The following is a 17,009-nucleotide window of genomic DNA, read 5'->3' as shown; positions in this document are numbered from 1 at the left end:
GCGACTCTGGCGAGAACAGATGTCCCAAACCGGGCGAACTGCCCAGACCCCGCCCAGCTGTGCCCTTGGTGAAGACTTGGCTAAGAGTAGGAACTGGCATGCAGGTCCCCAAAGGGGTTCGGGGGTTCCCGCGACCCCTGTGGGACCTGACCTAGCAGCCTTGGCCTCCTGGCCAGCTCAGCCTCAGGCGGGAGGCGGAAGAGACCCGGAAAGACCCGTTCCTAATTCAATTAATTCCGAAAAGAGGAATGAGACGCAGACAGATACTGACAGAGGCTGGGAGAGAGGTTTAAATACCCGAACACCAGACACACACTGGTATGGAACTCCGCAGCCCCTGTCAGCGCGGGGAGACCTCGCTGCGCTCCCGCGCTGGAGCGGGCAGGAGAGTTGGCTGCGCTAGAGCCATACCCTGGCTCACATCTGGGCAGCGTCTCCACCCAACGCTGTGCCCCAGCTCCCTGGGCATGGCCGGCGCCTAGAGGTTCCCTCTTCTCCTCCCCTCGGAGCGCCCCAGCTTCCCTTCCCTGCCCTAGGGAACTAAGGTGACTCCGCTCCTCGCATCTCCCTCCTGAAATCCGTTGCCCTCCTTCCTGTGAACCCAGCCCTGGTCTTGGCCTTCTTCTCGCGTCCACACTCCCAGGGCTGGCGCCCCTGCCCCAGTGCTTTAGGTTGGAGAAAGTTTCCAGAGCAGAACAGCCCTCCCAAGGCAGCTGCGCCCTTTCTTACCACTTCTCACCCAGGGAAACTTTGTCGAGAATTTTTAAAGCTGCAGGACAGAAAGGCAGAAGTTGCTTCAGGATTCAGAACCGGGGCAGGGTTTTAAGGTTTCTCACAGTTCAGGTGTCATTTCTGCTCTGGCCCCGTGGCCAGCGCCTGGGTATCCCAGCCCTGAAGGATGGAAAAATGACAATGTCTTGGGCTGTGAGTTGGGGAGCCTGTTCTGACAGCAGAGGCCCATCTGCCCCTCCCACTTTTCGCAAAAAGCAGCATCCTCCTTTGAGCACACTGGAGCAGGTCAGATGCAGTCCCTCCGCGCTGCCCCTCTGTTGTCATGGAGGGGTTGGGAGCGTAGGTCAGGCTAAAGCTGCTCAGTCCTGGCTTCTGCCTTCTCTTTCTCCCTAGATTCCTTAAGGACTAAACTGCGGAATCTAGAACCATACCTTAGTCTCAATCCCCCCTCAAATCAATGGCTCTCCTCAGAGCAGGTGAATTCCTGTCAATGATTCTGGGGAAGAGGAGGAAGCAAAGGTTGCCAAGAGAGAACGAAATCTCTGACCTCTGCCCAGAAATTCTTGTATCCACCAGCTTGTGGACTTTCCCATGAAAGGGAAAGAGAGAAGCAGGCACAGCCCCGTGGAGCTTCCAGAGTGTCAGGGTTTTCCTGCCACTGATCCTCATGGGGGTCGGTGTCCCCCAGTGATTTATCGGGCTGTCTCCCCGAGTCACAAAATCAGGGCTGGGGGTTCACTGGGGGTCCATGGCTCACTGTCCGAGTCATGGCTGGAACGCAGCTCAACAGTGAAGGGACAGGAATGGAGCTCAACAGTGAAGGGACAGGGAGTAACTGCTTTCCTTCCCTTTCCCGCCAGATGGGCAAATGGCCTGGACTCGGAGATACCTCTTTTTCTCTGTCATCTTCCAAATGCTGGACTTGGAATGGGGTCTGGAAAATCAAGAGGAAGATGTCCTCCTGATTGAACTTGGATCCAGCCGTCGGGTTCAGCGGCCCAGGGGTTGAGCTGAGCCGGCTGGTGGGCGCTTGGAGATCCTGCCGCTGAGGCTAGGGCAAGAAGGGCGTCCTCTCTGTGCCTTCTCCCCAGGCCAGGAACAGCGCTGGCCCCTCTCCTCCTCCCTCCCCTGTTTCTGTTCTTGGAGCATCTCTGGGTGTGTGTGCGCAGGCGGGAGAGCAAGCAAGAGAAAGAGACCTGGGAGGGGACGTTTGGGGCCGCTTGTCCGCGCACATCTTCTTCTCCTGCTCATCACCCCATCTCGCCAGGGAAGTTGAGCACTGGGGAGGAGGGTGATGAGAGGCTAGAGCCAGCCAGAGTGCAGGGAATGTGGGGGGAAGGGTCAGAAATCGGGAAAGGGGCGACTGGTGTGGATGCCGGGATTCACCAGAAGCTGAGTCACTCGGGGGGGATTTCTGTCCCAAAAGGGACCTGTGCACCCCCACCCAATGTGATCACAGCTCACAGAGGCCCAAGAGTCGTCAGCATCTTTCTAAAAGGGCTGGAATCTGGCTTCAAAAACAGAATTGAGCCACGTAGGGTAGCTGAAGAACAATGCATAGAAAGAAGTCTGTGGTCTGGCCAGGAGAGCCACATGGAGGGGTCCTTTGCTTCAGGCCCCAAGCCACCTGGATCCCGCCCAGCTCTGGACTTCTGAGCGGGTTCTAGGAAACTGACTGAGTAGGGGAGAAGCCCAATTAACCTTGTTCTCAGGGCAGGATAAGAATCAGGCCTCGGGATAAGTGCCAAGTTCCTTTTCTGTGCAGTTGCCCCTGCCAGGCCTTGACCCACGCCATGAGTGCAGATCAGACTTTTGCAGGTTAGGATCTGGGATATGTGCCTTGCTCTACACTCCCTGCAATAAGTGAGGGGGAAGGAAGATGGGCCAACTCCTTTCTTCCATGAATAGGAGTGATTCAGAGGTTTATAAGATGCTGAAGACAGGGACACATCCGGGGGATGAAGGCCCTAGTCTGTGATCTCACTCTAGAGAGGCGATGCCGGGAGAATTCCAGAGAAGGCAGTGAAATTTTGAAAGAATGCTGGTAAATGTTCTGAAAACTGCTGGAGAATTCCAGTGCAGCATTGGAAAGGGCCTCCTGCTCCATGCTCCCCTGGGTCAGGCAAATGGACCTCCCTCTGCAGCCAGAAGAAAAGACACTAGACGAGGGTCAGCATGCCACAGTGGACAGCTCCTGGCCTTGGCGCCTCTGCCGACAGCTGTCCTGACCACCGGGAGGGTATTCTTTCTACTGGGGGACAGAAGAGATTTGAGGACAGACATTTAGGGGATGCAATGAGCTCAAGTTCAGAGTATAATTTGATCCACCCTTCAATATGTAGGACTTCCTTCTTCAACAATCTTTCTCTTTCCTGCTTGTCAGGGAGATATTATTTTGGGTTCTTGGACCCAACCTTTAAAAGCCTTTGCATGCCTGACCTTAATCCTCAACCCCAACACTACAAACCCCATTTCAGCCCTAAAACGAGCCACAGTGTTTGGAGAAATCATTTAAATGAGCAGCATCAGAAACAGCCTCTTTGGGGGACTCCTAAATGTGTTCAGGCTTTAGGATGGGAGTCTTTGGGGCTCAGAACCCTCTTCAAATATTCTAGGGCTACAGCATGCACTGAGGGCTGAGCAGGGGGAGTAGGAGGGACTCTATCAGGGAAGTCAGTTAAGAGCTGCCCCTGCCTCTCAGGTTCAGAGAAAAAAGAATTGTGAGGCCACATTGTCTGAGCAGGAGATGCTCATCCAGTGCCCTTCCTCCCTTCTAAGCCCTTAGAGTTCCCTCTGTTCAGAACAGTACCAGACAGGAAGAAATCAGCCCAGATTTGGACTGGGTGGGTGCCTGCTGCCCTGTCCCAGGGAATACATGGTTAGGCTCCTCTCTACTGGGTGGGCGCCCAGACTCAGCCACCTCACAGACCTCTAGGGGTGTTCCTCCAACCTTGTCCACACCCCTAAACATGTCAACATTCCTGAGACCAAAATGGCCGATTCCCCTGAGTCCACCGAAATACAATTTTAAGATGAAAAACGGGCCTCCCTCATTAATATTTCATCTTCATGACCTTATAATGTTTTATTTTGTTTTGTTTTGTTTAAAAATACCCCTGTCTGATTCAAATGGTTGTCTCTTTGTCTCTGCCCACTTGCTTTTTGCAACAGTGGGCAGAGAGTTGTAAAATGACCGGCTGTTCCCAACTTGATCATTTTTCAGTGATGAAAAGGTATTTTGTTTTCAAGGGAGGTGCCTGTGCATGTTCAGGAATGAAGAAGTGTAAGGATATCAGTGCTTTAGTGCTGGGAAGGTGCGAGCCTGGGTTGGGTCTGGGAGGGGTAGCTAGTATAGCCCAGTGCGTGTATGGGGGTTGGTTAGGGAGAGAATACTACCCAAGAATGTCCAGGGTCCCTCTGTTTGGCCTCTGCACAGTCACTTGACACTCTGCCTTCATCACCCCAGCCCCAGCTCAAACCTTCTCTCCCCCCTCAATGAAATGAGGCCACCGTGAGAAACCGGTCCGGCTTTGCATCTCATTTACATAAATATTTATTAATCGTCATTAAACTGAACAGAAACACGCAATGCACTTCGGGTGTCCGACGGGAGTTTCATCTTCGCTACAAGAGGAAGGTAAAATTGCGTGTGTGTGGGTGAGTGTGTGGGTGTGTCGCCTGTGGGTTTGCATTTTTGCATCGTGTATTTGGATGCCTGATCCCCTGCCTCCGGTGGGCAGAGGGTCTCATTTTGCCCCCTTTTGGGGGAACCTCCAGTAGGAGCCCTCAGACCTCTCCCCGCCCACCCACCAGCTAAAGCCAGGAGGACTCCTTGGACCAAAAAATACTCTCTCCAGACACCGGAAATCGCCGGGCGCCTGGCACCCACCGAGGCACAGTCCGGGCAGGGGTTGGACTGCCCCCAGGTCTCCATCCCCACCCCTCACCCCAGGAGGGGACAGAATGGCCGCGGGGAGGAGGAGCCGGCGAGCTCACCTCCTTCTGCCCCCCGGACGCCGGCGCCGGGCCTGCTTGTGCGTGCGGTGTGGTGTGCGTGTGTCTTTCATGCAAACCCTCCCTCCCCAAACCGACCCCCCAACAGTTTGCCATTCCATACAAATTTGGAAACAGGTTTTTAAAAAACAGCATGACGCACAACGGGGACGGGGCGGGGGAGGGCAGTGGCACTGGGGCCCCAAATCTCCGAGTCACTGATTGTAAGAACCTGGGGAGGGGGAGGGGGCGGCGCGGGCCCCCACTTCACCAAAGTGCACAGATCCGCGCTCGGGCGGGGCGGCCCGCAGGCCGGGCGGGGCATCCCGGGGCCGGGCCGGGCCGCGAGGCTCAGTGGAGCCTCCTTGCATAGATATTTGTGTCTTTGATTATTGGTAGTAGTGGGTTTTTTTTTTGTTTTTTGTTTTGTTTTTTGTTTTTTTTGCCTTTTATTGCTTCTAAAAGTCCTTACTGCGTTTTCTCTCCGATCCGGACTCTGCGTTCGGCTTCCGTCGCCTCTTAGCTTTTTTTTTTTTTTTTTTTTTTTTTTTGTATGTTTGTTTGTTTAAAAAAAGGAAAAGGGAAAAACGGATTCTAGTTACAAATTGTCTTGGCCTCTCTCTTTCCTCTCAATCCACTTCCCCTCCCGCCAAAATTAAAATCGCAAAACGCGGAGACTGGAGGTTGGGGGTGAGGGCGTTCCAGGCCCGGGCTCCGGCGCCCTGACTTCTACCCTCTTCAGGAAAGAGGGAACGCCTGGCTCCTTTTTGCCTCGGCAGCTGGGTGTCTGTTTTTAAAATAATAATGAGACGGGGAAACGCGTTCCATTGCTCAGCTGCCCCCTTACCAACGCCTTGGGCCTGCAGGGAGGAGGGGGAGGAGGAAACCTCAGCGAAGATATTGGGAATGGGGGAGGGGTGCCTCCAGGGAGCCCCCGGAGAGAGGTCCCTGGAGAAGCACTCCTTGGGAGAGAGGAGGAGGGAACCCCTTGGGGAGAGAGAAGGCGAGTCCCCTGGGGGAAGCGAGGCCCCTGGGACGGGCCACCCACAGGTAACAGGACTGCGCTGCCCCAGGAGAGCGGCAGGACCAGTGGCCCGCTCCCCGCGCCCGGCGCCGGGGTAGGTGGGGGTGTCCCTGCGCTCTGGGGGCTGGGGACAGGGGGGCGGGCAAAGGCAAAAGAAAAAGAAGGGAGCCGGCGCGAAGTCTCAGTTATGAAAAAACGCATTGAGCTCCTCGTACATGGGGCCCCGGTCGTGGTGAAGGTGCATATCGTAAGACAAGAGATTCTCCGAGTGGACGCCCCCGCGCACAGCCGACGAGCCGAAGACTAGCCCGTGGCCCGTGGGCCGCGAACCGGGCAGCGCCGAGTAGTGCATAGAGTAGTGGTAGCTTTTCTCGTGGTCGGGCGAGGAGTCCTGCTTGAGTGAGAAGTTGCCATTGAGACAGAGCGGGGGGCTGAGCGGGCCCTCGTACTCGGAGCTGTTGTAGTCCGGGCTCGCGCCGCCACCGCCTGCCGCCGCATACAGCGTCTCGTAGGCGGCGCAGTAGCCGTGGGTCCGCAGGGCGTGCGCCGCGCCGCCGCCCAGGCCGCCGGCCGCCTGGCACTGTGCGCCCGCCAGGCGCGAGCACGGGTACGGGTAGGGGTGCATGGCGAACGGGCCGCCCGAGCCGTGGAAGCGGCCGGCACCGTCGGCGCCTTGCTCCGTGAGGAAGTTGCGAGAGTTGAGCTGCAGACAGCCGGCCACCAGATTGGTGGTGGGCTGCGACAGACCCTTGCACAGAGTCTGCACGTAGGACACTAGGTCTGGCCGCTTGCCGGAGCGCAGGATCTCCGAGAGCGCCCAGATATAGTTCTTGGCTAGGCGCAGCGTCTCGATCTTGGACAGCTTCTGCGTCTTGGAGTAGCAGGGCACCACCTTGCGCAGGTTGTCCAGGGCTGCGTTCAGGTCGTGCATGCGGTTGCGCTCCCGCGCGTTCGCCTTCTGCCGCCGAAGCTTGGAGCGCTCCAAGCGCGCCTTGGTCATCTTGCGCTTCTTGGGCCCGCGCTTCTTGGGCCGCTCGCCCTCCGCCTCGTCCAGTCCTTCTTCCTCCTCCTCTTCCTCCTCCTCCTCTCCCCCCAGCTCGCCTTCCTCCTTGACCTCGGCCAACGTGGCCTCCGTCCCCTCTTCTCCACGGAGAGGGACTGGCTTGGCCGCCCGGGCTGGCCCCGGAGCCCCTGGCCCGGGCGCAGGCGGTGGCGGTGGCGGCGCGTCGCCCTTGTCGCTCCTCGGCTCGTCGTCTTCGCCGTCGCCCCAGCTGGCGAACTTGGGCACGTCCGAGAGAAGGCCGGGCTCGCTGAACAGGCGGGTCAGCATGGTGCCTGAGGGCGCCCCGCGGGCGGGAAGGGGAGACAGATAGCACAAAGTGAGGGGCGCGCTGGGGTACCGACGCCCCCCCACAACCCTCCTCCACCCCCGAGTCTCGTGCGGGCTCCTGCCTAGGCTACCCTGGATGCCCACCTCCGCCGCCTGCCCCGCCCAGAGCCGGCCCAGCCCTACCCGGCTGCCGGCCTGGGATCTCGGCCCAGGCCCTCTCCCCGGCGCTGGGCCCCGGCTCCGCCCCTCGCTTGAATGGGGGGCTGCTCCCCGCGCCTGCTTCTTCTCAGGGTCAGGGCGGGGACCGGGTGGGGGTTTTAGGGACCAGATATCTTTGCCAGGGGAGGCGGCGTGCTCGCCCTGAAAGCCCGTTCTCTCCTGGCGGTGGAGAGAGGCTGGTCGGCCGCCGGTGGGGACAGCTGCCCCGCTCCGCGCTCTCGCGGCCCGGGCCCCCCGGCCCAGCTCCCTCACCCCTCCCGTGGCTCTCACCCCCACGCTCCCTAATCCAATTTGCAACTTGGCTGCGCGCCGCCCCTTGCTCGGCCCCCACCCCCGCACCCCCAATTCCAGAGGCGGGAGGATCGTCTCCTCTAGCCGATGCGTCCCCAGCTCCCGGAGCCGGCTCTGGGCGGCGAGGACTGAAGCAGCGGGGCGTGGGGAGGAGACTGAGAGAAGCGAGCCCAGTCCGTCCCCTCTGCGGTCAGGGACCCCCTTCCCCCTTCAAGCTGACTCCCTCCCACAAGGCTCTTCAGATCTCGTTGTATTTTGGGATTGATGGGGGGAAAATCCAAATTCGTTTGTTTGCTTCCCTTTTTTCGGTAGTGGGGAAAGGTGGCAGGCTTTTTGGGACAACCATGGAGGGGTCCTCCGTCTCGGCCTCTTCGCATATCCCCCTCCGTGATCCTGCCTTCCCCCTCCACCGAGCCCATCGCAGGCAGAGACACCTCCTCTGCAGCCCCCTGGGCTGCAGCCCCTAAGGGAGAGAGAACCTGGGGCGCCTCCGATGCCCACCCAATGAGGGGGGCATCATCCCAGGAAGGAGGTATTTGAGGACCCTCTTGTCGGCCGAAGCTGCCGCCCCCCCTCCCAACCGGCGGGTCAGATCTCGCTCCCTTTCGGACAACTTACCTCGGAGAGGAGTCAAGGGGAGAGGGGAGGGGAGGGGGGGAGGGGGCAAGAGAGAGGGGGGAGAAGAGGGATCTTCTCGCTTATTTCATTGTTCCCCCATCTTCAGGGAGCGGGGGCAGCGGCTCCTCAAGGCGGCGGGCGCCGGCGTCTTCAGAGCGCCATGCGAACCGCGGAGCGAGTGTGGCATCTCTACCAGGCGGGGTACCAGCCTCTATGCCAGGCCATATGGGCTTGGCACGTCACGGGCAGCAGCTATCACATGAGAGACGGTGATTGGCATGCGTCTGCACTGGGGGAGAGCCGGCTCCCCCGGGACCCGCCGCCATCTGTCACTCTCTACTCCAAAAAAAAAAAATTAAATAAATAAAGGAAATAAATAAATATTTCTGCCGCCCTCCCCTCCCCGCCCAACGCAGGGAAAGCAGGGATTGAGAGGAAGGTGGGAGGAGTTGCCCCCCTGTATATAGAGCCCCCCACACGGGAACAATGGGGTGGCAAGGCTGGACACTGGGGGCTCGTGGTGGCCAATTCTATGCTCCCTCAGGGTCCCGCTCTGTCCATTTCCTCGCCTGCAGGCCCCCAAGGTGGGTCAGGGACCAGACCCCGGGTTGGGGAGAAAGGACCTCTGTGCTTGCCCCCCACTCCCCCCAGGAGGGTCCCCTTGGCCACAAAGGGACAGCTGAGACCCCCTCCCAGGATGGCTGTAAGGGGCGTCCCTGGCCCGAGCCCCATAGGTAGATGTTGGCACCATGCCATCCCTCATCCCTGTCTGCCCCTCCCCCACCCACCCTCACGCACACACAACATATGTGGCTAAACGAAATTCAAACCAAGGGAAAGACAGAGAAAGGGAAAGATGTGCCTGGATGTCTGTGCCTCTGCATGGGCGTGTGTGTGTCTGTGGGGACATGTGTGTATCTGTGGAGTCAGCCGATGGGAGATCTTTCCTTGGTTGTTGGGGGCGTATCCATGCTAGGGTGGAGTGGGGAGGGGCCGCGAGATGAGCCTGTGCACCACCCATCTGGGGGTGGAGGGGAGGGTCTAAGTCTGGATTCCTAACCTAGAAACCTCTCACTCTCCTCCTCCCACTGCCAGACAGGTGACCAGTCCACCAGCGGCTTTCTCTCCTGGTCTTCAGACTTGGTTATTTGAGGGAGGAGGAGCAGGCAGTGCTGAGAACTGCCTAAGTTCCTGGATGAGACTCAAGCATTCTCCTCCCCTTCTGAAAAATCTGAAAATACTGAAGCCAACCCCAGTAATCCCAAGAGTGGCCAAGGGGAGGTAGGTCAGACAGCTGTCTTGATAAGGAAGGTAGGAAGTTGCTGTTTTATCTTGTGGCTCACCTTTCAACACTCTCATTGGGCCAGACACAGATACAAATGGCACAGGTTGAAGAGGTGGCTTTGGACACACACACACACTCATGCACACACACATACACACACACACGGATGCATACACATGCACACATATACCTGTTCCTCACCCTGTGGTGTAGAAAAATAGATAACATACCCCTACTCAGATAGACACATGTATGTGAGCAGGTAATCACAGCTTGGTGTAGACAGACCCTTGCCCACACCCCATTTGGAGCATTTGTATGTTTTAGACCCACATTTCTGCCCCTCCAGACACTCTAGCTGACATATATACACAACTTCAATTATACTTTCAGCACACACATTTTGATGTCTACCATGTGCCAAGCACTGTGGTGGTACAAAAATGAGCACAGGGAGGCCTTTACCCTCAATCTGGGTGGGCAGGGCTCTCTCCCTCTAGGAGGCTCCCCAGGGACCCTGGGCTGGTAAGACACTGATCTGATGTTGGGTAGGTTGGATTAAGTTCTAAATAGAGACACACATCAGGAGGCCTTGGAGATAGGGGTGCTGGTGCTGCCTGGGACTCTCGGAGTCACTTGGCCGGGAGTTGAAAGTAGCCTGAGAATGTACCTCTCCAACTCCTCATCTTACAGAGGACCACGGAGGGAAACTGACCTGCCTAGGAACACACAGGGGAAACACAGAACTGGGCCTAGAATTCAGGCACTTGACCCACAGGCCAGTACTCCACTTATCAGCCCACAATCTGCCTCAGTGGTCTCTAAAAATAAGCCTACCATGCTTCCCCTCATTCACGAATCCCGGGTCTGCAAGGCGAATCCCATCTCTGGCAGATAGTCGTGGTGGGGAGATTCTGGGCATGGCAGAGAAAGAGGCCAAAGGATGGGCTTCAGGTAGGGCAGAGACTCAGGAGTGCTGGCCAGCCTCCACCAAGTTTGGGCACAGCCTCCAAGGCTTTGCAATCCCTTTACTGAAGCAGGGTCCTCAATCCTGACTAGTAGCCTTTTTCCTGGAGTCTCCTGGCTCTGTGATATTTCAATTACATGCCCATGCTCTGGGCTTCTGATTCCTGGCCAACCCCATTACCAACTTAAAAAAATGTTGGTCCCAGCCAGGCATGGTGGCTCACGCCTGTAATCCCAGCACTTTGGGAGGCCGAGGCGGGTGGATCACGAGGTCAGGAGATCGAGACCATCCTGGCTAACACGGTGAAAACCCATCTCTACTAAAAATACAAAAAATTAGCAGGGCATGGTGGCGGGCGCCTGTAGTCCCAGCTACTCGGGAGGCTGAGGCAGGAGAATGGCGTGAACACGGGAGGCGGAGCTTGCAGTGAGCCGAGATCACGCCACTGCACTCCAGCCTGGGCGACAGAGTGAGACTCCATCTCAAAAAAAAAAAAAAATGCGGGGCCCGGCATGGTGGCTCACACCTGTAATACCAGCAGTTTGGGAGGCTGAGGCCAGCAGATCCCTTCAGCTCACAAGTTCGAGACCAGCCTGGGCAGCATTGTGAAACCCTGCCTCTGCCTAAAAAACAAAAATTAGCCAGGCATGGCAGCACATGCCTGTAGTTCCAGCTACTCGGGAGGCTGAGGTGAGAGGATCGCTTGAGACCGGGAGGCGGAGGTTGCAGAGAGCTGTGATCACGCCACTGAACTCCAGCCTGGGTGATAGAGCCAGACCTTGTCTCAAAAAAAAAAAAAAATAATAATGCTGAATGCTTTGAGCAAGTTATATAACATCTCTTGGTCTTGATTTCCTCATCTGTAAAATGGGATAAATTATGCTACACCTTCATAAGGCTGTTGTTAATACTAAATGGGATAATCCATTCCATGAATGAGCCTCCAATAAATGCCAACTCTTAATTAAAACACCTTGGGAACTGTAAAATGCTTTACAATATTAATTTTTTTGCTCATACCCCTCCCCATACACATTCAGAATGCTTGGTCTATATAGAAATTGAATTTTTGTTGAATTGATGGGCGAGTGAATGGATGAATAAGTGAATAAATGCTTCCTTAGGGGAGAAAGTTCTCTCTCCCTGCCTTCTCCCTTGGACCCTGAGGGCTGGGTTAAACCCTTCAGGGGTCTCACAGGCAGGAGGCAAAAACTTGTTCAGGATAGGGGAGCCCTTGGTTGGGGGGTTCCTGCCACCCTTCCGGCCACCTGTCAGGAATGACCTCAACTCTCTGGGTCTGAGAAGCTCCCCTCAGTCACTCAGAGAAGGAGGTCTGAGGTTGGGGGTGTGCACCTGGGGACTTCATCCCTTTCGCTCTGTCTCCTGCCCCTGTCTTTTCTTCCTTCAGAAAAATGGAACAAGTTTTTCTCACTCGACACATTTCAACTTTTTTTTAGAAGATACAATAAAAACCAGGGGAAAATTGGAACAGAGGGAGGTGTGGGATGGGCCTGCTTCAGACATGGGCTTGAAAGAGGCACAACACGTGTGTTCACATACACACAAGTAAGCATGAACACGCAGGGACATACGCGCGCCTCTCTGTGCACCAGAGATGCAGAGATGCAGTGACGGAGAGACAGAAAGAGCCAGAAATGGAAGGAAGGAGACGGAAGGAGAAGGACACCCAGAGATGCCATCTGTTCCTCCCCCTGGCATTGGGGGAAGGGAGTTGGTGAGGGGCCTGGTCCCCTCCAGGTCTCTGAGAGAAAAAAGGGAGTGATGGGCACCTCAGCCAGGCCTGGAAGGCCCCCATTGCTGCTGCCCACTCCTCTTGGAAGGAGCTGGGAGCTAGGGGGCCTGAGGTTCCCATGGAGACATAGCCCCATCCCAAGGGAGGCCACAGTCTGGGCACCTAAAATGGCTGCCTCAGAGGGGTGGCGGCCATTTTGTACAGGCTCAGGTCCTGGGGGCAGGGGTGAGGGGGGCAGAGTGTGTGTGGAGGGGAGGTGGGAGGTCATACCTGAGCAGTCTGGGGGACTCTTGCTCAGGGGACAGGAAGAGTGTTCTAGAAACTGCTCTTGTTATACCCCCGCTCCACCAAAATACATACATAAATCTTTAACTGCTCCACTCCATTCTGACACCCAGAAAGACAGCTAGCCAGTCACCACCCCCTCAATAAGATTGGTGGGGGCAAATGTGCTGAAGGAGACTTCATTTCCCACCAAAGCTCCAGGCAGGGAGAGGGGCGGCAGGTGGATCAAACCCAGGTGTCCAGCCCCTGGCCTCAGCCACACATCTATCTACCTCCTGCGGCCTCTCTGGGCTGAGTGGGGCCAGCAGGTGAGAACCCAGCGAGCTTGGGAGCATGGTGAGGGAGGGGGCCACCTGTCTTCTCACCCCCCTCCTCAGATTTGAGGGGAAGGGCAGGAATTTGGAGATCCTTGAGGGACCTGTGTTCCTGCCATTAGCCGTGCTATGGGGGGAGGAGGAAAGGGAGGGGGCAGGCTGGCACTGCCCAGCAGTGTTCCAGCAGTTCAGGATGCTCGAAGATTCCTCCTAAAGCATCAGAGCACCTGCCACCTCCCTCCCCAGCCCCTGCCCCACATCAAGTCCAAAGGATGCTGGGGGAGGGGGACCTGCAGCTTCTTCCTGGCTCTGGGGTGGGCACCTGCCCCACTGCCCCCTCCTCCCCGCCCGCCGCAGTATGCCGGGGAGCGGCGGGCACGCCAGATGGCGTGGCTGAGAATGCGGCGACGTTGCCGGGAGGTGAGGGCTGGCACGGGTGATATGCGGCTGCGTGCCTTGTGGTGCCATGGGGGAGGGGAGGGCAGGGCCAGTGAGGTGTAGCCCCCTCCTCCGTGCTGACCTCCTGTCCTGACCTCCACTCACCGCCAGGATTCTCTTCAACTTCCTCTGCCTGCTCCCTGGGCTCCCACTGTGGGCCTAGACCCCACCCAAAGATGGGTGGGACCAGCCTGATGCTGAGAGACCGAGGTCAGACCTCTGTTGCATCCTTGTCCCCCTGTCCCACCCCCACTCAGGGACAAAGGATGGATAGAGGAGACCCGCCAGTCCTGCACCAAAGCCAGCCCCCTCTGAATTGTTTCCTTGCTCTAAAGGTGGCGTGACCTTTGCTCCCGTAACCTTTGACTTCTGGCCTCTGAACCCTGTTTTTCTGAGAAGAGCTCTTTCCCTGATGGGCACTGGTCTCTGAGTTTCCCTTTGGTCAAATGCATTCTCATTCCTCACTAAGATGCTTCCTGGACACCTCCTCCTGGGAGCCTTCCCTGACCTCCCCAGGCAGGGGAGCTTACCACCCTTTGTTAGAAGGACCCATTTACCCATCTGTCTCCTTGCCTGGACCCTGGTGACGACTTGTTCTGTATCTCTTTAGTCTCATGCTTCATGCTGGGCAACATAGTGAGACTCCCGCCTCTTAAAAAAAAAAAAAAAAAGCCCAAGAAAGAGTCTGCACCCTTTATGCCAGGCAGTCCTTCCCAGGTCCATGCCTGGGGCTGATTCAACCTGCCTGGTGCCACACACATAGCTCTCACTGAGTTGGTGCTTAATAAATGCTTGTTGCATTAATGCCCAGCTGGGCCAGAGACTTTGGGTCCTGGAACTTTTCTCCTGAGACTCTCCTAAAGCAGAAAGGCTAAGGGTCCCGGTCAAGCCCAGAGTCCTCAGCCCCTTCCCTTGCCTTTTGCACAAATTGTAGTCTGAGGAGGTGGACTTGGGATGGGGGTCACAGATTCCCCCCAAAGTAGGGCGAGGAGGTTGAGCCTGGGACTGCCAGACTCTTGCTCCCTGGTACCAGGCCATGATCCTGAGGCCACAGGGCCTGCCCTGCTGTGGGCCCCCTGCTTGGTCCCCACACCTTCACCTTTCAGCAGGCTCAGAGACCCCTCCTTCTTACCCCACGACACTCTTGCCCTGCATGGGGCACTCTGAGGAGAGATGAGGTCCAGGGACACAGCTGCGTCCTGCTCCCGCTGCTGCATCTCTGCTGATGCTGCTCCCCAGTATCTCAGAACCCTTCAGCCTTATGGGCCTGGCCCAGGCCCTCCTCCTCCGGGAAGTTGGCCCTGACTTCTTTTTTTTTTTTTTTTTTTGAGACGGAGTTTCACTCTTGTTGCCCAGGCTGGAGTGCAATGGCGCGATCTTGGCTCACCGCAACCTCCGCCTCCTGGGTTCAAGCGATTCTCCTGCCTCAGCCTCCCGAGTAGCTGGAATTACAGGCATGCACCACCATGCCCGGTTAATTTTGTGTATTTTTAGTGGAGATGGTGTTTCTCCATGTTGGTCAGGCTGATCTCGAACTCCCACCCTCAGGAGATCCGCCCGCCTCGGCCTCCAAAAGTGCTGGGATTACAGGCGTGAGCCACTGTGCCCAGCTGGCCCTGACTTCTTAAGGGCCCTTGCTCCTCTGGCTTACCTCACGGGACCAAGGCTACCCACCCTGCACATCCTATCCAAAATGCAAATACCATGCAAACATGGTATTTGCCTACTCTGGTGCCTTCCATGGCTCCCAGTGTCCCTAAGATGAGGCCATGCTCTTTAGGAACACCCCTGATTTGGCTGCTGCTTTTATCTGTGCCCTCAGCAGCTCCAACTATTTCTGGTTTTACAAGCCTCATGCCTAGTAATCTTTGTTCAGGCTGTTCTCTCTTCCTGAGGTGTCCAGTCCAGCTTCCTCACCCCTTAAGCCTAAGCATCACCTCCTCCAAGAAGCCGCTCTGGGCAGCACATTTCACGAAGGCAGGAACTGGACCCAGAGCCTGGCACACAGAATATCCTCAATATATAGCTGTGGCACCAAGACCTGTCCTGCCCCTGTTGGGAGGGTGGTGGTGTCTGTTCTTCTGCCCTCAAAATGGAAGGCTGTAAGCCAGCGCAGGACCTCTACCCACAGGAAGTCCCTCCTCAAAATCTTCCCTCTTTTCTCTTCAGCTTCCCCACCAATATCAGCACTGACATGGAATGTCAGTTTTCCCCTCTGTAAAATGGGCATGCTAATAAGCTTCAAATGAGCTAACAGCTCTCTCCAGAGGTGGCTGATTTTGCCTCAGGCAAAATCAGTGTTATTTTTTTCCTTTTGTTTTTCTTATTGATTTATTTGTTTGTTTGTTTATTTTTGAGACAGGGTCTCACTCTGTCACCCAGGCTGGAATGCAATGGCACAGTCTCGGCTCACTGCAGCCTCCACCTCCTGGGCTCAAGCAATCCTCCCACCTCAGCCTCCTGAGTAGCTGGGACTGTAGGCGCACACCACCACGCCTGGCTGCCTTTTGTATTTTTGGTAGAGATGGGGTTTCCCCATGTTGGCCAGGCTGGTCTCGAACTCCTGACCTCAAGAGATCTGCCCACCTCAGCCTCCCAAAGTGTTGGGATTACAGGCGTAAGCCCTGCACCTGGCCCAATGTTATTTTTTTTATTTTGTTCCCGCAGCTCTCTTCATCACCGTATATTTGTTCTGCTTCTCTTGTGAGTTTTCCATGGAGAAGTTGACATGTCTTGCTCCAGCCCCTCCCATACCCACTCCCAGAGTCCACACAGGAAGGCAGAGGAACAGGGAGCTCAAGGTGGCAACTGTACCAGAGTTAGCAGCGTCGTGACCTTGGTCAGATCATGTAACCCCCTGCTTCCTCATCTGTAAAATGGGACTAGCACCACGGTTCACCTGGTCACCTGCAGTTCAGCACTGATGGGAGGAACAAAAGGACGGCAGGTTATGAAGTGCGCACTTGGGTGGCCAAGTGCTGGTGGATGGGGGTTGGGGAACTCCTCCCTGACGCTGCAGCGCAGGGCAGTGGGGACAGCACAGGACCAGGCTGCATCCTGGGCCCTCTTTCCTAAGGGCGGGCTCTGTTGTGACCTTCCCTGTGACCTGGGCATTTCCCAGTTTCTGCCCCTGGAAATCAGAGCCAGGGATCTGGGCTGGGGAATTTTAGGGGCTTGGTGCTGGACTATTCCCTGAAACGTCCCTTTAGCCCACGGGTGCAGGGGACATATGGGCCTGACAGTAGGCACGGATGACCCACACCATAGTGGTGATGCTAGTGCTCAGGAGGACAGCCCCAAAGGGTCACTGGGGCAGAATGTATGGTGTGTGCAGGACACTGTGGTCAGGGCAGGAGGTCACAATTTAACCAAAGATCTCTTGAGTCAGCCCCAGGAGTGGACCTGGGAAGGACTGCCTGGCATGAAGGGTGGAGATTCTTTCTTTCTTTCTTTCTTTTCTTTCTTTCTTTCTTTCTTTCTTTCTTTCTTTCTTTCTTTCTTTCTTTCTTTCTTTCTCTCTCTCTCTCTCTCTCTCTCTCTCTCTCTCTCTCTCTCTCTCTCTCTCTCTCTCTCTCTCTCTCTCTCTCTCTCTCTCTCTCTCTTTCTTTCTTTCTTTCTTTTTTTGAGACGGAGTCTTGCTCTGTCGCCCAGGCTGGAGTGCAGTGGTGCCATCCCAGCTCACTGCAACCTCTGCCTCCCGGCTCAAGCAATTCTCCAGCCTCAGCCTCCCGAGTAGCTAGAACTACAGGCGCACGCCACC

The 17,009-nt window shown here is 56.4% G+C and overlaps 1 protein-coding gene across 2 annotated transcripts; it reads right to left on the bottom strand.

Moving 5' to 3' along the window:
• Nucleotides 1-4,255: 4,255 nt before the first annotated feature.
• NEUROD2 (neuronal differentiation 2) lies at nucleotides 4,256-8,522 on the bottom strand. Of its 2 annotated transcripts, none has more exons than XM_004041812.5 (2): nucleotides 8,208-8,522; nucleotides 4,256-7,084 (listed from the first exon to the last, which is right to left on the bottom strand). In XM_004041812.5, the coding sequence occupies exon 2, from the start codon at nucleotides 7,077-7,079 to the stop codon at nucleotides 5,931-5,933; it is 1,149 nt and encodes a 382-aa protein (XP_004041860.1). In that variant the 5' UTR covers nucleotides 7,080-7,084; nucleotides 8,208-8,522; the 3' UTR covers nucleotides 4,256-5,930. The 2 variants fall into 2 exon arrangements, with proteins under 2 accessions (XP_004041860.1, XP_055244230.1); XM_055388255.2 differs by lacking the exon at nucleotides 8,208-8,522 and adding an exon at nucleotides 7,263-7,695.
• Nucleotides 8,523-17,009: the final 8,487 nt, after the last annotated feature.

Source organism: Gorilla gorilla, chromosome 4, assembly GCF_029281585.2.
Source record: "Gorilla gorilla gorilla isolate KB3781 chromosome 4, NHGRI_mGorGor1-v2.1_pri, whole genome shotgun sequence".
In the NCBI taxonomy this organism is placed as follows: Eukaryota; Metazoa; Chordata; class Mammalia; order Primates; family Hominidae; genus Gorilla; species Gorilla gorilla.
The sequence above is the reverse complement of the archived record's forward strand: the minus strand, read 5'-3'. Positions and strand labels throughout refer to the sequence as shown.

Bases quoted from the DNA above. Each gene is read 5' to 3' on its own strand.
- NEUROD2 (XM_004041812.5), bottom strand. From the start codon at position 7,079: ATGCTGACCCGCCTGTTCAGCGAGCCCGGCCTTCTCTCGGACGTGCCC.